The following is a 22487-nucleotide window of genomic DNA, read 5'->3' on the forward strand; positions in this document are numbered from 1 at the left end:
AAGTTTTGCTTCTCTCCAGGATATGCAGCCAAGAAGAACAGACTCTCCCTCAGTCACAGGATGGACGGGGCTCACCAGGATAATATCGTATTGATCATAATCTGTGAAACAGTTTTAGTCAGATCAGCTGCTGCAGGTGTTCTAAAATGAGCTGACATGATGAGAAGACAATGAAAAGAAGCTGTTATTCTGAGGAAGTGCTGATTTATCTGTCACTTTGGAGAGGATGTACAATATTTTATTTCCAATCACATTTATAAATGACAACCTGAAGGAATGATTGGCTATAATTGGGTGTCTATAAAAGTTTGTTTCAGAAATTCATTCAACAAAAGATCAGGAAGATATAAATAAAACTCACCATGCACAGTGAGGTTGACTGAGTTGCTCAACTCTCCTGATCCAGATTCACAATAGAATACTATATCCTGAGGTTCTCTTAGGGACTCGCTCCATGTGGATCCAACTGCTCTCCAGTCGATGTAAGAAGATTGGAACAGAGACTGAGGAAACAACCTCACGCTCCACTTGCTAGAGTTCCCCTCACAGCTGAGATAAAAAACTTGATCAGTGAAGTGCTGCACTCTGTCAGGACTCACTGCGAGAGACACTGAGAGATTGGAATCTGAAAAACACCACACAGAAAGAGAATCAACCCGGACAGAGAATAACGTTTGAAATACAATTTAATTAAACAGAGAATGACGTAATTAATCTACAATCTGCTAAATGTTCATTAAAGCAATTAAAGCAGTCTGGAACTGAGCACATGGTTTGATGTGTTTCCATAATTGGTTTTTTAAAATATACTTCTTTCTAAAACACATTAAAGTACCCATTGAGAAGAGAAGAGCTAAACTTCAGTGAGAGGCGGAAACATTTCATCTCCTTTAATGATTTCAGACAGACAGAAGGAAACAAGGAGAGAAGTCCACACTCAGTGAATTTCTTAAACTTGGGACCATCAACATAAAAATCTTTGTTAGCCAACATGAACATTTGTTTTGGTAAAAAAGAACAAACTCACCTCCAGACCAGACAAACTTTGGTTGACTCTTCTGAGTTTTAAACTCTGGGTCTCCTCTTCCAGTCTCACACACATATCCTGCTGTGTGTGTCTGGCCATGGATGATGTAGGAATCCTGTTCAGTCCCATTGCTGCTACCAGGGAGCAGCTCATAGCTGTAGGACCCTGATCCATCAGGAACAGCCTGATACCAGAAGAACCTCCATCCTGCAGAAGAATGTTCAACCTCACACTTCAGAGTCACTGAGGCTCCAGGACTCAGCCATGATGGAGACACAGTGAGGACAGACCTGGGTTCATCTGTTGGAGAGTTATTTACTCACAATGAAAACATGTTATGACCTCTAGTGTCTGAACAGGAAATAGCTTTTATCTGCAAGGTTCACACAGGGTTCATTTGATGACGACTCCACAGAGCAGCCCAATGTCACACTGCCCCCTGCTGTATAGATAATAGATGGATGGCTAAAATTTCCAAAGTGTTCTGATAGAAACTAACTCAAAAAAAATTCTGTGGCATCTTATGAGCATCATGTATGAGGTAGACTGAATAATTGTTGGAGAACCTAAAACCTTTAAAACCTTTTGATGGCAGCTGTAGGACTTGCTAACAACTGAACAAATTAAATGAAATGCATTTTTGCTGCAGTCTGAACAGGGCTGTATCAATTGTAAAACAATATAACAAATCAAATATCTCCAACTTACACAACACAAACAATTTGATGTTGTTACTCCACTGTGTTGAATAAAACAAATCCTTTATTCCTCTGCAACGGTAGTCTCCACTGTCAGACAGAGTAGCACTATGGATGACATATTCGCTGGAAGAAGATGATGATGATGATGGGGCTCCATTTGAGCTTGCCGTTGTCCAATCATACACCCACTGAGTGTTTCTCTGCCCCTGGATCTCACACCTTAGAGTGATCTTCTCACCTCTGTATATCACAGACCAGGTGGGCTGTGTGGTCAGAATGGCCTTAATGGAAACTGTTCACATAAGAAAATGCCAAGTTAGGATTCTAACAGAACCAAAATTCATAGATAATAGATGTCTTTGCTGAAATTTCTAATGAAAATCGTCAATAGTTCCGCAAAAGACACACATTTGACTTAACAGCCAAGAGCAGCAGCATCAGTTAAGTAACAACCAGAAAAAAACTGTCTGAAGAGCAGCACTTTCTAAAGAAATACGTTGTTTGTATTGATCATATTTTGATCAGACTGTCAGATACAAAAAGAGAGAGCGTGACGATCATTCACAAAACATCTTTTTCACACTACTGATAAACAGAAGAACAAGTTTTAGAAGTTAATCTTGTTTCATGACAAACTCACCTTTTTCCAGAACACTGTGTGACTGACTATCCTCAGTGATGAACTTTGGTTCTCCCCTCTCTCCTCTGCACGAGTAAAAACCTCCTTGTGTTACAGTTGTGTGTGGTTTATCTGTTTCTCCTACAGTCTCTGCTGCAGAAGAGTCAGAGGTTCGTCTGAACCATTGGTATTTCCAGCTGTCAGAATCTTCCAGAACGCAGTGCAGGTATACAATGCTCCGTATTGATGGATCTGACTTGGATAGGTCCAGACTGGGTTTAGGTTTAGTTGCTGTAAGTTTAGAGAAAAGAGGAAATTAAATTATTGGAATATAATTTTCTTAATTAGTTTTTTCTTTAATTATAATTGTAGACAATTTTTTTTTATTTTGTCTTTCACTTGTGACTTCCAAAATAGAATAAAATGACATGAGTTGGATTTACAACGCTTCCTGTCCCACTCCTACATGTGCCGGCTTGGGCACATGTAGGAGTGGGACATTTACATTTAATCTAACAATGTAAATATTGCAAATAATTCAACCAGAATTCTTAAAGATTTGTCCTATTTAAAATCAGTGGAAACATTATCAGAGTGAATTAAAGAACCAAACTTACCTGACACTGTTAGTCTCTTGGCCTGACTCCACCGTGTTGCGGAATGAACTTTTCTCCCCCTACAGCTGTAGTCTCCTGTATCAGACTCAGTAGCTCTGTTGATGATGTATTCACTGTCTGATGGAGGTTTGTTTGAACTGGTTGTGCTCCATTCATACGTCCACTGAGTGTCTCCTCCCTGGATCTGACATCTGACAGTGACCTTCTCACCTCTGTATATCACAGACCAGTCGGGCTGAAGGGTCACAGTGACCTCATTGGTCTGTGGCCTTACTGTGAAAAAATGGGTGACTAAAACACAAAATGCTGATAAATGTTGCGCCCATGCCATCATGAAATATTGACTGTTTTCAAACTTTATTTTAACAGAGGTACTGGGACAACTGAACCTACATCTCAGTTTTGCATAGTGTTAAGTTGAGGTCATCTGATTTAATCAAGATTCGATCTTTGCTTCGACATATTTGACCAAACAAAAATAAAATCTATTTAGACACCAAAACTTTTATGACTGAAATGTTTTTGTGAACTTAAAGCAATTTGCTTTCACAAAGGCAATCATTATGTCTTTCTAACTGTCTAAAGTTGAGACCAGAAAAGGAAAAACCTGATCTAGATATTGGGGTTAGGACAGCATCTCTTCTTCCTCCACAAGTATCACAGCGTAGAACAACCAGAAACTGATAACTGCTAATTTAATGAGAACATTTCTGATCATTTGATGAGATCCGTTTAAAGCATTGAACTTGTTCTGAGACCATCTGTGCTGCAGGCAGGGTTGTTGTGAGTGACTCAGTTACTTCTGGTGGGTCATTTCACTATGTTGTGCACTAATCTAGTCATTTACTAATCTCTACTGATACAGAAAATAAACTTCCATGAGAGGATGTGATGACAATATAATAGTCAGTAATGGGTTTGAGAAAACATTGTTGGTAAGTTGTAAAAGTTGGTAAAAAAAATTATCAATACATTCAAAATCAGCAAAGAAAGATAAGTGATTACCTTCAGCCTTCCCAAATGGTGGTGTGTTCAGTCCTAAAATAAAAACTGAAACAGAATCAGACGTCATCAGTATGACAAAAAGTCAAAATCACAAAAACATAATATTTATTAAGAGTTAGGAAACATGGACAGGCTATTTAAAAATGTAATACACATAAATACAGATGGAACTGTACCTTAGACTACACTCTGCATGCATTACCTATATTGATGTCAAATTAACGACTTCGAACCAAGACTAATCAACAACTTGCATCAACTTACAAAATCAGTACGTTGCAAAAATTGTGACTGTCTCTGCAAGTCACAGAACTGCGAAATGACTGATCTACTCACAGAATAAAGACAGCAGAGAGCGGCCCATCCTCACTTCCAGCAGCAAAAAGACAAAGCAAAAACAAAGGAGATACATTTCATATTAATATGCATTTTTTAGAATCTCCTCCCTCAACGGATTTCCCCTCTAGTTGTCCTTCCGCTCTAGAGATAAGTCAAGCAACTGCATCGGCTTTGACCACAGGACACTTTGACTGAGCCCCCTGCCGACAGGAAAAAATAATAAAATAAATAAATCACTCATTTCAAGTTTGAAGCTGGCCCATTCCGTAGAAATGTTTTATGTTGAGTGCATATATATATATATATGTGTGTGTGTGTGTGTGTGTGTGTGTGTGTGTGTTTTCTGAGAGGTCAGGGATTGAACCCGGGTTTCCTGCATGTCAGACCAAAGTCGTGCTGCTGCACTGTCAACTGGACCAATGTTAGAATGCCAGTTTTGTTTTCGTCATTCCCGAGACGTCAGCTGAAACACCTGTAAGGCCTGGAAGTTGTTATAGAGGAGTAAAGTAGAAATAAAAAGCATCGACAACATTCTGTGACCTCTTCTAAACTTCTAAGGACAGCAGCGCTGACACCTGAAAGAGAAGCTGTTTTGGAAGGAAAGGAATCTGTCTTGTCTACATAAACGTGCCAGAAGTTGCATTACTTGTCTCAAGAAAGTTCAAAGGTTTTTATCTTCAGAAAAACATAGATATTACATTTCCATTTTCTTCGGAGCATCAGATGCAACGATACAAACATTTCCTGATCTTAAAAACCAGCAATGACACATTACTGACCTTTGCATTTCTTTATGTAGTATTTAAAAAGCAATATATTAGCAGTGAACATAAAAAAAACAAAAAAACTTATATATACACAACAACTTGTATATACAAAATGTTTGATATGTAATGAAGCATCATACCAGACACGAGAGCTTGAATCCTACATACGAACAGCAACTCAATAAATGCAGAAAATTACAGAACCACAAAAATCAAACTTATGTATAAATTGTAAGAAGAGATGAATAAATTCAGAATGGACACATTGATCTCCACTATATGCTTCTATATGAGAATTTGACATGTGGGTATGCTTATACTTGTCTTGCCAGTCATGATACAGCAGCGTAGGTATAAAGGTGGACAGGCAGCAAGATGGCGACTGAAATTTCTGATTTAACGTCTACTTTGAATGCAGCTACAAACACACAAAGTTATATTAAAGCTACATGTGAACAGAAGTAGAAATGACTAAATTCTACGACTTGGCACTGAAATGGAAAGCCTGTGAGGAAATAACCTAAGGCTGAACTCAAGTTCACGTCCTCCTCACTGATATTAAAAAAAAAAAAAAAAAATCAGAGATTTGTTTACCGATCATTCTTATCTTATCATTCCACCCATGACAAACTATTTTAGAAATATCAAAATGGGAGAGGTCCTGATTCAAATTATAACACAACATTTCATCATAGACCAGAATGTGCATGATTCGATAAAAGCAACTGTTTTTGCAAAGCTTGTCTAGTTGCATCAGGTTTGTATCTTATTAAAACATGGAAGAGGTTTTCAGAGTGTCATACACAGTGTTATATATATATTTTTTTTTTTAAATCATCAGCAGTGACGCCAGACAGCTTGGATATCTAAATGTGATTGGATAGATTTTTTGTGTGGATTAAATTCACAGAAAAAAAAACTTTAATCTTGTATTTAAGTTGTGATCCCCAAATAAAGATGCAGTTTTCATGGTGACATGTGTTCCACTGATTTAGTCTTTTCCTGATCTGGAAGACAACCAAAGGACAATGAGATGTAAGGTCACTCTGAAAAACAAAGGTGGTCTCGGTCATTTTACTTCCATATTTATCTTTTATACACAGTAATGTTATTGTTGCATTACCTCGAGCTGTTTCAACTTTGACTTCACAATACACAGTTTTTTCAGCTGGTGCAGGAGGGGGTTTTCCTAGAAACAAAGAGGATTAGATTGAAATGACCGAGGAACATCTAATGCAACACTTGAAAACATGTACAGTCCTGTTCATACTGTTTTCTTTACGATTCCCTAAAATACTTAGAAAACTCAGGAGGTTCCAATATTATTGGCAGCATTTTGAAAAGACAAGTGCAAGTTTTTGATAATATCACAGAGGTCCATAAATTGAAAAAATTTGAAGCTGTGATTCATGAAGGTCTTGGACAGACATTATAGTCATAATAATCTGTGTAAAGCTTTACCTTGCTTTATGAAGAGTAACTGGGCGTACAGCAGTTTGTCAGTTTCACTAGTTTTCGGGACACTTTTAAGCTCAGTTGAAGAGCACCTAACCATCCTGGGTTCACCTGAAATGTAGATTTTTTTTAAATATAAGACTGTACAAACTGCTAAAACACAAAGCTGTTAATTATATAACAGATTGTTGAGTATTGACAAATTCATGCCATCTAATATAAAAAAGAAAAGATCTCACCTTTGGTTTTTCTGAAGTGACCAAACAGCAGCAAGACAATAATTAGAAGTCCACAAACCACACCAACAATCAGCAGCACAGGGAATAAATAGCTGCCAGACTCCGATGTCGCTGTAACAAACAATTTAAATATGAATATATCCGAATATCAAATTAGATGAAACCAAAATCAAGCCACAACTGATGCAAACAAATGCTGATGATTTTTTTTTTTTTTTTTTTTTTTTTTTTTAAATCATACTCACATTTCACTGACATCCAGCTTTTTTTTGATGCCAAGGACGTCAAAGCCTTGAGTGATTTGTCTGCAAAGCCTTGAGTTCTTTCACACGTGTAAAATCCTTCGTGCGACTTTGACACTGCTGGAATAGTCAGCTCATGCTTGCTGTCATTTTGGATGAGTTTGTCATTTTTATAGAAGAGCACGTTAGAAAGAAAACTTCCTGTCTTCAACCTGCAGCCAAGAGTTACAGATTCTCCCTCAGCCACACGATGGACGGGGCTCACCAGGACAATATCAGTACCTGTGAAAAAGAAAACATTTTTGATTAAGAAATCAGGTATTTTCAGTCAATATGAGACTGAATCTACAGGAGAAAAAAAACAAAAGAAAATGTTTAAAGCTCACAACCTGCGGTAATGTTGACTGCATTGCTGAATTCTCCCGATGCAGACTCACACCAGTAAACTGCATCAGCAGACTGCCTTAAACTCTTGACTGTGCACGTTGATTTGGTCATCATCCCCCAGGAAGAACAGCGTGACACTACGCCTCTATCAGGAAACATTTTCACTTTCCATTCCGTAGAGTTTCCCTCACAAGTCAGTGAGATAGGGTCATAGATGAAGTGCTGCACACTGTCTGGCCTCACTGTGAGAGACGCAGATGGACGGAGCTCTAGAAAACATAACATGATAGGAAAGAAACAAAACAGCAACAATGAAAACAGTTTTGGGTTATTTTACATCTTTATTAAATGCTGCATTGAAATGTAAATAAAGTCTTTATCTTATTTTTATCTCAAACAAGGTACGCTCATCAGTAAGACTAGTTTTTTTTATGCTGAAAACTATTTATTACACCACAATCTCACACAGATTCATATACATAGCATGCTTGTTTAAGGGTTAGAGAGATTTAAATACGCAAAATAACTCACCTCCAGACCAGACAAACTTTGGTTGACTCCTCTGAGTGTAAAACTCTGGGTCTCCTCTTCCAGCCTCACACACATATCCTGCTGTGTGTGTCTGGCCATGGATGATGTAGGAATCCTGTTCAGTCCCATTGCTGCTACCAGGGAGCAGCTCATAGCTGTAGGACCCTGATCCATCAGGAACAGCCTGATACCAGAAGAACCTCCATCCTGCAGATGAATGTTCAACCTCACACTTCAGAGTCACTGAGGCTCCAGGACTCAGCCATGATGGAGACACAGTGAGGACAGACCCGGGTTCATCTGTTGGAGAGTTATTTACTCACAATGAAAACATGTTATGACCTCTAGTGTCTGGACAGGAAATAGCTTTTATACACAGATACATAATGATTTGTTTATATATTCAGTTTTAATGAACATGATCTGACTTACTGTAACGAACTGTCACTTTGACTGAATTACTCCAATTTGTTGTATCATGTGTTGAGCTCTTCATTCTTCCTCTACAGCTGTAGTCTCCACTGTGGGATGTTGAAGCAGAACTAATCCTGTATTCATGTTCATTTGAAGGTTTGGATGAGCTGGTTGTTCTCCATTCATACGTCCACTCAGTGTCTCCTCCCTGGATGTCACACCTGACAGTGATCCTCTCTCCTCTGAATATCTCAGTCCAGTTGGGTTGCAGAGTCAAAACAGCTCTGTTTGGGACTGAAAAAGTTCAACAATTTACAATCAGAACAGAAAAACAGAAGAAGGTTCAGTTATAGTCAATGTTTTTTCCCTCTCCATCTTAGTGATGTATCATGGATACTGTGACCATGTGCACCAACATGGCCGCTGCAGCTCTGACATACTAAAGAAACACCAAACAAAGGAAATTCAGCTATTAGTGGTTGTGTGGTGTCCCTCTGGGTACACAGTCAGAGTTCCCAAAACTCAAACAGCAATCAAAACCTGGTTTGATATTTCCCCTTGGTTCACCATCCACACACAACACAACAGAACTGATTGCACTGACTGATTACACCTGCACTATGGAGGTGTGTAGGTGGACCAAACCAAGTGGACCGAGCAACTAGAAAAAAAAATACTAATGACAATAATGATTAGTAAAGTTAAAATGTTGGTTTGTGTTAAAAGAATATGAATTGTAAAAACAACATTAAACATGTGAACAGAGGATGACCTCGACTGGAGTTGAAAACTCAGGGAATGCAATGTTAGAGTGGACTGTTCCATGTGGGCCACCTTCCCACTTCATGAGTCCTGCTGAAGAGGAGCTTGTTACAGCTTGCTTTTAAGGTGAAGTTTAAGTACTTTTTATTTAAAAACCATGGTTAAAATGTATTTCTGCTTCTTTGCTAGTTCACTTGGATTTATTATTATACTGTGGCTTTTATGTTTTTTGGTTGTATTGAGTTGTTATTGATCACAGGCAATATGGGATTTGGCCACAGTTTTTCTGCTTTTGATGTTGGGAAAATAAATCGCCCTGCAACTTGCCTGACTATGTGCTTGTCATCCTTTTGTCAATCTATGCAAGAAGTCTGGTTCCAGTGTTGGTTACATTACCTTCACTAACTCATGGGTATGACAGATACACAACAGATTTGTTCTACGTTGTGTGTTTATTCCAAACTCACCAATGTTGTAGATATTAACTGAGTGACTGTACTCTGTGTAGTAAACTGGATCTCCTCTTCCTCCTCTGCACCAGTAGACTCCTCCCTTTGAGACTCTGATTGATCCAGCTGTTTGGAAATCAGCATCTTGTGTGTTCAGAGGTTCAGAGGATCCGTCTCTGTACCAGTAATATATCCAACCAAATGACGACTTCACAGAGCAGCTCAGAGTCACACTGCCCCCTGCTGGGATTTCGTTGGTTTCAGTGCTCAACTGAGCTGTTGGTTTAGCTGAATTTGAAAATAAACATGAACAATCAATAAGTTGTCATAGAACTTGAAATTAAATAAGTTAGCATAATAAGCAACCATACAACTATACTTCTGCATAGCCAGATAACATGTATGCAGACACACGCACTTATATTGCCAAATATTCATCTTGCTTTATTCCTAATTTTATTTTTTAGTCAATATATATATATATTTTTTTTTTGTGTTTCTAGTTTTTCATATTGTTGTGCTGTTTATTTATTAGGGATCTATTTGTGTGTCATTGTATGTGTGTGTTTATGGGGCTGAGGTGGAAGGTATTGTCTGTAAATTACTTGCTTGAAAAGTGCCAAACAAATCAATACTGACTGATTGAGACAAAAGCTAAAAGGCTAATTCACTGCACTTTTATTTGATCTATTACAGTAATGCTCATTGAAATTATTTCTTTTTCCAGCAAATTTTTCTGTGAATTTTGACAAAATCTGTATAAATATGACTAACCTGAAACCATCATTTTGAGATTTTCACTCCAGTTTGTTGAAGAATACCAATCCGATTTGGATCTAGCTTGACACATGTAGTCACCTGGGAAAGCACTGACAGTCCAGTACTTATCTTTAGATGTAGATGTCCATGTTCTCTGTGGTGTTCTCCATTCATAAACCCAGTCAGCGTCTCCACCTCCCTGGATGTCACATCTGACAGTGACAGTCTCACCGTAGAAAAACTGAGACCATCTGGTATCAACATTCACAGTGACCCTGTTGGAAACTGTTCACACCACAAACATGAAATCAACAAAAGAACTGTCATATCCGTTAAACTAATGAGGACTGCATGTTATTTAATTCTTAATAGAATTAATAAACTCACAGGTTATAGAAATGTTGACCTCATCACTTTGATAAGTGTAGAAGATTGGATCTCCTTTCCCACCGCTGCAGCTGTAGATGCCTCCTTTTGAGATTCTAAATGATCCACTGCTCTCACTTGTTTTCAAAGCACCATAATTTTGTCTGAACAAGTAATATGTCCATCCTGAGGATCCTTCCACAGAGCATGTCAGTGTAACTGTCTCTCCAACCTGTATGGATGTTGTGCCTGGTAGCAGTCTGGCCTTGGGTTTATCTTTGTGAGAAGAAACAAAGTCATATGAATTTATCAATTGTGAATAGTTCTATTTTTATATGAAAACAATTATACTGCACGTATCACAAATACATTTTCCTCAAGGAGTTTAACATTCTGGTCAGCATGACCTTTATTCTTATACCACTTTTACATTAATCCTGCTTTTAGTTTGTATAAGAGAAGCATAATTCTGTAGTGACAGTTGCAAATGATTCTTGATATGAAGAGTTTAGCCAGTTACTTCCTTTACTCTATTTTATGTCATGATTTCATCTCCAATAACTATTACATTTATGATAAATAATAAAATAATTCTCGATTACATTGTCTGTTGAGCTGTCAATATACCAACACCATATTTTCTGAGGAATGTCGCAGAAAAAATAGTTTTCATAGACTTCAAGTTTATAAAAATGTCTGATTAAAAATAGAATTGTGTTGTGTTTTCTCTATTTACACAGTTAAGACAACAATGAAATGGGCTCAAAATATATGTTAAAATGTTAGTCACTTACCTAACACAGTCAAAGAGACAACGTTACTTCTTGCTGTAGCTTGTGAAGTTTTGTGGTAACCAAAGCACTGGTATTGGCCAGAGTAGCCTGAGCTACTCAATAGTAATGTGTAGTCCTTATATGAACTGTACTCAAGAAATGAGTTACTATTCTTGTGAATTGTGTAATACCATTCATCTTCAGCTCCGGGCTTCACATCACATGTGAATTTTACAGATTGTCCGGTGAAAAAGGTGGTCATTTTTGGGTCAAGGGTCAGCAAAGCTACTAAGACACAAAAAAAAAGCATTCATATAACACTCAACAATGTCCATTACTCTACTCAGAATCTATGTATCCAATCTGTTTGGATAAAGATTGAAATTGTGCTATAATCATGCAGTGAGTAGAGATTTGTTTGAAGTGAAAAGGAAAGAATGAATACTGAAAAATTACCTTGAGCATGTGCACAGCAGAGGAGTGAATTCAGCACTAGGATGAATCACATCATCAGAAAAACAGGAATCAGTGTTCAGTAAACACAGCAAACTGAGCTTTAACACAGAGGTAAGACACCGCTACTTTGTTCTTACAATATTTCACCAAATCCGCATTATTACTCACAGAACAACCCGAGCAAACAGACTGAACAGCAACCCATCTTCACATCCACGACTGACACCGAGATATTCCTCTGCTTGGAAACTGCTACTTAAGAAGAGAAATGAAGGGCTGTGGAAAAACAGAAGTTATATTTGATGTAAGTAACGCTCTGGATGTTTTTTTCTAACTTCTTCCTCTATTAAGTTAAATATGTCCCTGCTTCCTTCCCCTTCACACAACTATGAGTTTTACTGTTACTTCTACACTCACTGCAGAAACACACCACTTAAAGGCAAGAAGTCTTTTTCTAGCAGCTTCTATTTCAACTATTTTAAACTTGTGTACTGTCCATTTCCTAGTTTCACAGATGTCCCGTCCGTGCGTGATGCCTTTTTCTAATCTCTTAAAATAACAAAAGTAACAGATATAATAGCTAGAGTCCCAAAAGATTTTGTGTGTATTTAATACCTTAATCTAAATATAAATGAGAGTAAACACAGAGGTATAATATAGTACTTTAATGTTGAAACTATCAAAGGCATACAAAACATTCCCCTTGCAGTCAGTCAGATGGTCACATGATCAATCTAATAAAGCAAGCACATTTGATTACAACATCAGTTGTGGCCTCAAGTAAAACCAGCTTGACTCGTTCATTATTAGCACACAATGTCAATGTGCTAAAATTTCTAATCGTGCATAAATATTGGCAAAAAAGTGTGGAGGAGTTTAAATCATTGTTAAGGTTCAAATGAATGTCTAATTCTGGACTGCATGGAGATAAATATTTACATGTTGCTCATACTAGATACAGTGAAGACATTTTGTTCTTGAATTAATACATTTGCAGGTCAATCTAGAGCACACGGTGATAAAAGAGGACATCAAGTCAAATGTCATACTCACAACAGTATGTTCAATGCAGCAAGTGCTTCCACATCCAACAAAGAGCAACATATTTATCTGGAAATCTGTTGAATGTTGAGCTGAATTCATGAAGTTGAGTGGACATATTGTGAGGATAAGTTTTTAGTTAGCCCAACCGTGGAATCTCTTTAACCAAACGCAACATTCTTGTTTCATTTTTGCTCACAACTTCCATCTGCAGGAAGTGAATGTGCTCATTGTGCAAAGAGAGCTTGAGTCCTCCCCCCTGTTGGAGATGGTCTCCTTTTCATCAGTAGCTGTCACAGGCTAAATTTACTACCGTTCAATAACTACACAGGGTGCCACGTGCTAGGATTCATGTGATATATTGTTGAACCCTAATATGATAAAGAGTTATTAATGGACTGTCCAGATGATGTGTTTAAATTACAGTACTGTCCAATATGTGGTTGAAACATACTTCATTTGAAATACACTTTGAAACAAACAAAGGAACCTGTTTCATTCGTACATTCGTTTACCGCTTATCCATTTCTGGGTCGTGGGGGCTGCTGGAGCCAATCTCAGCTCACACTGGGTGGGGGCGGGGTCAACCTGGGCAGGTCACCAGCCCATCACAGCGCCAGCACACAGACACAGACACAGACCAACAACCACTCAGACCTACGGACCATTTAGAGTCACCAGTTAACCTAAACATGATGTCTTTGGACAGTGGGAGGAAACTGGAGTACCTGGAGGAAACCTGCACAAGGAGAACGTTGAAACTGCACACCGAAAGGGAGCCGAACCCAGGACCTTGTTATTGTGGGGCAGCAGCACTAACTACTATGCAACCACGCTGTCCAGAAAACTACAATAAAAGATTATTTTAAAGCTGCACCATAAGATGGATACTACAGCAGAAAGTTAATGTTGTAAAAGCCTACATTCCAGATATCCTACAAAAAGTTTATAAAAGTATGAAAAATTTATGATAAAATATTAAAAATTAACAACTTCTTTATCTTTATATTTTCTGTATTATGCAAAAAAAGAATAACTCCTAACTTTAATAAAGCCATTCTTTACCATAATTAATAAATTAAAAGTACAAAACAGTGAGTTTGTCTAATATTTGGAAAGCAGAGATGCACATAATGTTTTCAGAAAACGCCGGTCACTTCTCTTTAGAGACCTGCAACAAACCCACAAAATAAAAAAGGGTTATTGAACACATTAAAGTGTGTAATAACTCAAATATCCAAAATGACATGGCTGCATTATTACCAGAAGCTGTTCTTGGCTATTTCACTTCAGAATAAAGAGTGTCATTAACTGCTGCAGGAGCAGATTTTCCTATTAAAGCAGAGAATAAATCACTAATGTGCTCAAGCTTTAGGTCCTGAACAGACAGATTTACAGGATTAAGGACTAGAAATGTAGCATAATAAATAAAATAACAAGAAATGTTGACCAACTTGTGAAACAATAACTACTGCAGGAGAATATTTTACTAACCTGTCTTTTTCTGGTTTTTGGCTTTGGCCTGAAAGTTGGCCTGAGCATACATCGGACCTTCATCTAAAACAGAAGCCAGATCTCTGTGATAAACAGCTGATGAATGAATGGATGAATTTAAAGGTAGCAACAAATTTTCATGAAAATAGGAAGCATCAGAATTTGGTAGATGCTGTAAAGGAAAACCTGAAACTTCATTTTAGGAAGGCAAAAAAGAGAAGGTGGAGAAGAAAATTCGAATATGTCATTATCTCCGAATCAGATTGATCAGAGAACAAAAACAGAAAAGGAAAAGATCAGTTTACGCCACATGAGAAAAGGGAAGATGTAGGAAAATTTCAGTATGTGCAAAAACATGCAGTTTATAAAACAATGCAAACTTTGAGCATGACTGTACCTGCAGTTCCTATCTTCAAATCCGAGTAAATGGAGGCCTCAGCCTGTTCAGGACGCTTCGCTGTTAAAAATGATTCTCTGTTTAGGTACTGGAGGTGAAAACCTTTTCTCTACATTTAATACATCGGCGCTCACCCTTCTTTCCAGTGTTCTTCAGCTCAATAGAACAGTATGTGACATTCTGGGATTCATCTGCATCTGAAATTAACATGTTTCTGAGTTAACAGGCTAACACACCAAAACACTTGCAACAAGCAGCTGCTGACTTTGTAATATTCGTACATTCATCAAAAAAACGTATCAGAGAATTCAATTAAACCAAATAAATACCACAACTCTGACAAAGTCACAGTTTGTTTTTTAAGCTGCAAGTAATTATATTCTGTCTTAAGGTCTAGTTTATCTACTGCTGGTAAACTGGTAAAATAACAAATCATTAAAGCTGTTTATTTGATAGTTTTTGCATTGCATTTCAATCTTTTCATCAAAAGATTAACAATGAGTTAATAAAAAGTAAAACATATAATAGTTATCCTCAGCGTTACGATTAGTTCCAAACTGACCATTTAGAGGAGACGCATATTCAATACTTTGACTTGCATTCTGGTTGGCCCCATGATTGTTGGTCTCTGCCTGGATCGGTCTAAAACATTCAACATCACAATACATTTAATGACAGAATACAATGTACTGCTGTTGTATTTCAGATGAGAGGATGGAGTGTTGTACAAACCTGAAGTAAGTGGACTCTGAAAAACAGAGATGGATTTGTCTCTTTAATTGTGCTACAGATACTTTTCCTACAGTTCACATGTGGATTTGAATAATTCTAAGAAATTAAACAATAATTATAGAAGAAGCCTCACCCTTGGACTGTCTGTAGCGGTACAACAAGAGCAGAACAACAGCAAGTATGACTCCACAAACCACCCCAACAATCAGATATACAGGAAACCAGGAACTTTTGTTTCTCTCCACGGCTGTTGGAAATATTCATGATATTCTATTGTCAGTAAAATTATTGAGAAACTTCCTTTGAACAGAAAATCAAGTCTTTGAACAAAACTGTAAGAAGAAAATACAAAAGCACGCCACATATACATAAATATGTTGTTAAAAATGTTTAGTAAGGAAACGTGATAAAACATTAAAACCCCACTCACCTTTAACTGACATCCAACTCTGTGCTGACATTCGTCCTGAGGACTGACACTTGTAGAAACCTTCGTCTGACTTTGACACTGCAGAGATATTCAGCTCTGTCCTGGTATCATTTTGGATGACTTCATCATTATGGTAGAAGAACACACTGGAAAGTTTTGCTTCTCTCCGGGATATGCAGCCAAGAAGAACAGATTCTCCCTCAGTCACAGGATGGACGGGGCTCACCAGGATAATATCAGTTTTATAATCTGTGAAACAGTTTTAGTCAGATCAGCTGCTGCACATGTTTTAAAATGAGCTGACATGATGAGGAGACAATGAAAAGAAGCTGTTATTCTGAGGAAGTGCTGATTTATCTCACAGGATCAATAAGTGACCGGCTGCCAAATAAATGATCAAGAGACGTAAAACACAAAAATGATTATGCTGATAAACTGCGAAGAAGGACAGAATAGCATTTAATTAATTCATCAGAAACTATTTGTTGTCAGTTTTTCCACATATACTTACTTCACATATCCAAACTATCAGAAAGTAACTGAATGTAAATCACATGAGACCTTTAAAAAACTTTACATTGTAGTAAAAATAATATGAAAAGGTAGTTTTATTAAACTAACCATGTACAGTGATGTTGACTGAGTTGCTGAACTCTCCTGATCCAGACTCACACCAGAATACTGCATTAACAGGCGCCGTTAGGTATATTTTACATGTGGATCCAGTGTAAGAGCAGCGATACGGGATTACTTCTGTAGGAAACCTTTTCACTCTCAGATCAGTAGAGTTTCCCTTACAGCTCAGAGAACTATCATCAAAGGTGAAGTGCTGCACTCTGTCAGGACTCACTGTGAGAGACACTGAGGGATGGAGGTCTGAAAAACAACACACAGAAAGAGAGTCAACCCAGATAGAGAATAAAGTTAAAAAAAAAAAAAAAAGTTAAAGTTAAATTTAAATTTAAATTATTAAAGCACCAAAAGAAGGCTATTCAACACAGTCCACTCTCAGTGAATTTCTTCCATTTGGGACCATCAACATAAAAATTTTTGTTAGCCAACATGAACATTTGTTTTAGTAAAAAAGGACAAATGAAAGAACAAACTCACCTCCAGACCAGACAAACTTTGGTTGACTCTTCTGAGTTTTAAACTCTGGGTCTCCTCTTCCAGCCTCACACACATATCCTGCTGTGTGTGTCTGGCCATGGATGATGTAGGAATCCTGTTCAGTCCCATTGCTGCTACCAGGGAGCAGCTCATAGCTGTAGGACCCTGATCCATCAGGAACAGCCTGATACCAGAAGAACCTCCATCCTGCAGAAGAATGTTCAACCTCACACTTCAGAGTCACTGAGGCTCCAGGACTCAGCCATGATGGAGACACAGTGAGGACAGACCTGGGTTCATCTGTTGGAGAGTTATTTACTCACAATGAAAACATGTTATGACCTCTAGTGTCTGGACAGGAAATAGCTTTTATACACAGATACATAATGATTTGTTTATATATTCAGTTTTAATGAACATGATCTGACTTACTGTAACGAACTGTCACTTTGACTGAATTACTCCAATTTGTTGTATCATGTGTTGAGCTCTTCATTCTTCCTCTACAGCTGTAGTTTCCACTGTGGGATGCTGAAGCAGAACTAATCCTGTATTCATGTTCATTTGAAGGTTTGGATGAGCTGGTTGTTCTCCATTCATACGTCCACTCATTGTCTCCTCCCTGGATGTCACACCTGACAGTGATCCTCTCTCCTCTGAATATCTCAGTCCAGTTGGGTTGCAGAGTCAAAACAGCTCTGTTTGGGACTGAGAAAGTTCAACAATTTACAATCAGAACAGAAAAACAGAAGAAGGTTCAGTTATAGTCAATGTAATGTTTTTTCCCTTTCCATCTTAGTGATGTATCATGGACACACAACAGATTTGTTCTACATTGTGTGTTTATTCCAAACTCACCAATGTTGTAGATATTAACTGAGTGACTGTACTCTGTGTAGTAAACTGGATCTCCTCTTCCTCCTCTGCACCGGTAGACTCCTTCCTTTGAGACTCTGATTGATCCAGCTGTTTGGAAATCAGCATCTTGTTTGTTCAGAGGTTCAGAGGATGCGTCTCTGTACCAGTAATATATCCAACCAGATGACGACTTCACAGAGCAGCTCAGAGTCACACTGCCCCCTGCTGGGATTTCTGTTTGGTCTGCTGTCAGTGAGGCCTGAAGTTTATCTGCTGTTACGTTTACAGTGAAAAATAAAACATATAGATGGTTAAATAGGATTGTTTTATAAAAATACAGCATGAACTGAAAAACTGGACAAAGTCCAGAGAGTCTGAGAAGAAAACAAACAGCAGCTGAACCATAAAGGATAACTGAGATCGGCTGGGATCGGCTACAGCCCCCCACAACTCTGCACCGATAAGCTGTATAGATAACAGATGGATGGATGAATTTGACAGCAGTGTTCTGATCCAAAGTCAGTGGGGAATAAATACAGTACAAGTGCTGAAATTCAGTTTTTTACATTTTTCGTTTTTTTTAACTGCAAATATCTGAATTAACCTATTGTTACACAAATGCTCTCACCAACTTTTACAAAAAACTGTTTGGGAAGTGGTGTCCGACTCTTTCAGGCCTCGTTTTGTGTGTACGCGGGACTCCAGCCTGGCATTAACTGTGCTAACGTTAGTTACATATCAAAGCCTTCCTAAAATAATCGCCTAAGTCTTTTTTTTTTTTTTTTCCCCAATTTTTCAGGAAACAAAAAACTGAACCATTCGTTGAACATATGATATTTAGGCAAAAAAAATAATTTTGTAAAAAAATTACTTGGGCAAATATTTTAAGAGGGTGACGATATATATGAAGATTGGATTACTGGGTCCTGTCCTGTCTAAATAAATGAAAACCTTAAGAAGGATGATCACAGACTGTTTCCTGTTCAACTTAGATCAATGAAAACTTTAAGAAGGATGATACTTACAGAATGAAAGAACCAAGCTTACCTGACACTGTTAGTCTCTTGGCCTCACTCCACCGTGTTAAGGAATTATCATTTCCCCCCTTACAGCTGTAGTCTCCTGTATCAGACTTAGTAGCTCTGTTGATGATGTATTCACTGTCTGATGTGTCTGATGGAGGTTTGTTTGAACTGGTTGTGCTCCATTCATACGTCCACTGAGTGTCTCCTCCCTGGATCTGACATCTGACAGTGACCTTCTCACCTCTGTATATCACAGACCAGTTGGGCTGAAGGGTCACAGTGACCTCATTGGAAACTGTTGACAAAAAGACACAATGAAAGAAATCCATTAACCCACCAAAGAAAGAAAACAAAAACAAAAAACAAATAAACAAAAGGACACATTGAAAAACAAAAGTATGAGAACCCAGCAAGCAACGTCTTTCCAAAAAAGAAAAGAATTAAAAAAAGCTCCAGCTCAAAAACATTAGGTTCTTCCACTAAAGAAGAAAAATATTTTGTTCACATTTGACAAAATAAATTTGAGAGAAACACAAAAGATTTGATAACATTTTAAAAGAAATACTTCAGCACAGTTAATAAAATAAATGAAAACAGTTATGAAGAAAGGAAACAGCCCCTTCACTGTCAACACTCAATCAACTTTGGACAGTTATTAAGGAAAAAATCTCCTCGCTGTTCAACTAATTTTATATGGAATGAATCAATCAATCAGATTCCCATCTTAACACAACTGTACTGTGATCAAGAGCCAAGACAACATCACATGCTGTCATATGTAAACTGTCTGTACATGTTGGTCAGAAATGTCATTAAAGTGTCTCCACTCATGTTTTCTATCTCACATGCAAACATACAGAGACAAGCATTTAAAACGTTTCATCATCAGAGCACCAGGAGCTGCTGCTGCATTTTAACTTTCTAATAAACTTCTTTTGTTTTGTTCTTCATACCAAAAGACTCTGTGTTAAAACAGCTGAAAACAGATTTGAACAGAATGTTAAATATAAAATGACTAAACTCACCAGTTTTCTGAATGGAGACTTCTTCACTCACTGGAATGGGGTTAGTGAACGTTGGGTCTCCTCTCCATCCTCTGCAGAAATACAGACCTCCCTCTGAGACTTTTATGACTCCATCTGTTCCAGCATTTCTTACTGGATAAGGTTCAGATGATTTAGAGACTCGTCTGTAAAAGTCGTATGTCCATCCAGCAGATCCGTCCACAGAGCAGGTCAGTGTCACTGAGCCCTGTACTGGTATGATTCTTCTGTCTGCTGACAGTTTGACTTGAGGTCTATCACCTGTTCAGATTGGACCAAAAGAAGAAATTAAATGATGGAAATAAACAGCTACTATCCACAGGAAAGGTACAAACATGACTGTCATTGCTGGACAAGTGATTTAGGAAACACAGGAGTCATCACAGACTAACCAGGTACAGTTTGTGTTATTAATGTTCTGATAAAGTCCAATTTATGTCTCAGTGATGCACAATGTTTTGTGGAGGTCATCTGATTTTCTCTCTGGTCCACAAGTTTAATTAAATCATACACAAACGTCACATCGCAAACAGGACTGTTGTAGTTGATTGTGTCTCTACTTGATCCTTTCTCCTCCTCTGAGTTATCTCTGTCATTTCATTAAACTGTCCTGTTACCAGGGATCACATTAATGCATAAAAAACCCTGAGTAATAAAACAAACATTAAAAAAAAAAATCTATTTGACAATTCATGTAAAGAATGCTTAAACAGAAGGAAACTGAAAAGCAGCTTTAAGTCTTCTTTTGCACTTATCTTGTCATTATCAATTTCATTTTGTATATGAACTCAATACATTAAGTTCCATCAACCCACAAGAAACTCAGACAAAGCTAGAAGAATGATCTAGCCTGAAATTAGAAGGAGATAAATAATACAAACAATATTATATATGAATATAAAAAAGGGTAAAAAACAGGAAGAGAGCTGACCTTCTGCCTTCATATAAACGAGTTTCAGCACTAAAATAAAGGTAGAAACAATCGTTAGGATCAGTTTGCGAAACAGACCAAATTTTCAACTAAGACATCATCATCAATGCTCTGGAAACTGTTTAAGAGCCACAGAACATAAATGAAGCCATTTACAATCAAATATTTCAAGAACTACTGTCCAGATGAACATTATACCTTAATTTATATACTTCACATGCATTGTACAAATGTTAAAATAAAAAAAATAGTCCATTGGTGTATTTAGTCAACCAGCACAATAATCCATAACCAAGCCTACAAAATTATCATGTTGGTACAATAATAATATTCTCTAATAGTCAGAAAAGTAAATGACTGATGTACTCACAGAATAAAGACAGCACTCGCAGCAAAGTGTGGCTCATCCTCACATCCAGCTGCTGACCCAGTCGCTCTACCTATCAAAGATCTTTCTACCTTACATCAATAGCAACAGCACAAGAAGTAGTTCTTCGACAAGCTATCAGTTTTCTCAACTTCTCCATCTGAGTATAGCCGCTCCATTCTTCCTTCCGTTTTACACAAAACTAACTAAACCACATTGAGTGGAGCACAGGACTGACATATTTATACTTCCTGTTCACTGAAAAAAAGAAGGTATATTGCCTTGGCTCTGGGTAAATGTCTGAGCCTGCCTCACTGCTGCTGCATCCAGAATCCCTGCATTTTCATTGTAAGTGTGACTCTTTGCCTGATTAAACTGTGTAGATATGTATATTGTGCCTGTGCTCGTACTCTCCATGGTGTATGTAATACAAACTGTTGTCAAAATACTCAAATCACAAGCACTAACACTTGTGGTGATGCCATAAAGCCTCAAAACTCCAGAGTGGAATGGATAAAAAAGGATAAAAAAAAATATATCGTCCAGACAACATAATGGGGAAGTGAATAAAACTGTAGCAAAAGCTCTATTGGTGCATTTTGAATGTGACTTGCAGGTTTATTTACATTTCGTTCCTTAGACAAGAATTCTTGGTGATATATGCTGTCCTTTGGATGAAATAGACATGACCCAACTTCCAAATGTGTCAAACAAATCACTTTGCTTTAAGAAGCAGTATAATGGCTGCTTTAAAAAGTGGAACTTAAGAAAGATCAGTCCTCACTGAAATAAATTTTTCAATAACTTTAAAGTCATTGAGATACAGTTTTATCTTCAGTATCAGAATTCATCAGCAGTAACACAATCAATAACATCTCATAAGTTTAACACAGTGATTGTGAATCATCTCAAACTATTCTCTCTTTTTTTGGGAGGGTCATCACCAGTTACCAAAACGATTTACCATTCTGCAAAACTGATTGGTTGGAGCCATCTGATGGTCTTGTGGTTAAGAAGCATCCTGGGCCGGGTCTACCACTGCGTACAGACCAGAAGGCCGAAAAGCAAACAAGTGACTGCTCCTGATAACTTCCTCTTCAAAAAAAAAAAAAAAAAAAGTCATTTGTGTTGTAATCAGTCCTCACTGAAAT

The 22487-nt window shown here is 37.6% G+C and overlaps 1 protein-coding gene across 1 annotated transcript in view; it reads right to left on the minus strand.

The window, feature by feature from the left end:
• LOC115059263 (uncharacterized) overlaps positions 1-22487 on the minus strand; it is a 30215-nt gene that overhangs the window by 7473 nt on the left and 255 nt on the right. The window contains exons 2-35 of the mRNA XM_029526926.1: positions 22301-22431; positions 21340-21409; positions 20970-20999; positions 20021-20299; positions 19018-19290; positions 17971-18243; positions 17545-17820; positions 17113-17412; positions 16624-16878; positions 16003-16251; positions 15706-15819; positions 15573-15588; positions 15403-15482; positions 14975-15037; positions 14841-14900; positions 14444-14506; positions 14238-14281; positions 14107-14120; positions 13678-13688; positions 12077-12163; positions 11909-11944; positions 11474-11737; positions 10701-10955; positions 10329-10598; positions 9573-9842; positions 8362-8637; positions 7930-8229; positions 7401-7667; positions 7015-7293; positions 6770-6880; positions 6537-6641; positions 6199-6264; positions 1028-1234; positions 600-625 (exon numbers count right to left, since the gene is read on the minus strand). Of these exons, the coding sequence (XP_029382786.1) occupies positions 600-625; positions 1028-1234; positions 6199-6264; positions 6537-6641; positions 6770-6880; positions 7015-7293; positions 7401-7667; positions 7930-8229; positions 8362-8637; positions 9573-9842; positions 10329-10598; positions 10701-10955; positions 11474-11737; positions 11909-11944; positions 12077-12163; positions 13678-13688; positions 14107-14120; positions 14238-14281; positions 14444-14506; positions 14841-14900; positions 14975-15037; positions 15403-15482; positions 15573-15588; positions 15706-15819; positions 16003-16251; positions 16624-16878; positions 17113-17412; positions 17545-17820; positions 17971-18243; positions 19018-19290; positions 20021-20299; positions 20970-20999; positions 21340-21409; positions 22301-22330 (5319 nt within the window). The 5' untranslated portion in view covers positions 22331-22431. The remainder of the gene's footprint in view (positions 1-599; positions 626-1027; positions 1235-6198; positions 6265-6536; positions 6642-6769; positions 6881-7014; positions 7294-7400; positions 7668-7929; positions 8230-8361; positions 8638-9572; positions 9843-10328; positions 10599-10700; positions 10956-11473; positions 11738-11908; positions 11945-12076; positions 12164-13677; positions 13689-14106; positions 14121-14237; positions 14282-14443; positions 14507-14840; positions 14901-14974; positions 15038-15402; positions 15483-15572; positions 15589-15705; positions 15820-16002; positions 16252-16623; positions 16879-17112; positions 17413-17544; positions 17821-17970; positions 18244-19017; positions 19291-20020; positions 20300-20969; positions 21000-21339; positions 21410-22300; positions 22432-22487) is intronic.

Source organism: Echeneis naucrates, chromosome 18, assembly GCF_900963305.1.
Source record: "Echeneis naucrates chromosome 18, fEcheNa1.1, whole genome shotgun sequence".
In the NCBI taxonomy this organism is placed as follows: domain Eukaryota; kingdom Metazoa; phylum Chordata; class Actinopteri; order Carangiformes; family Echeneidae; genus Echeneis; species Echeneis naucrates.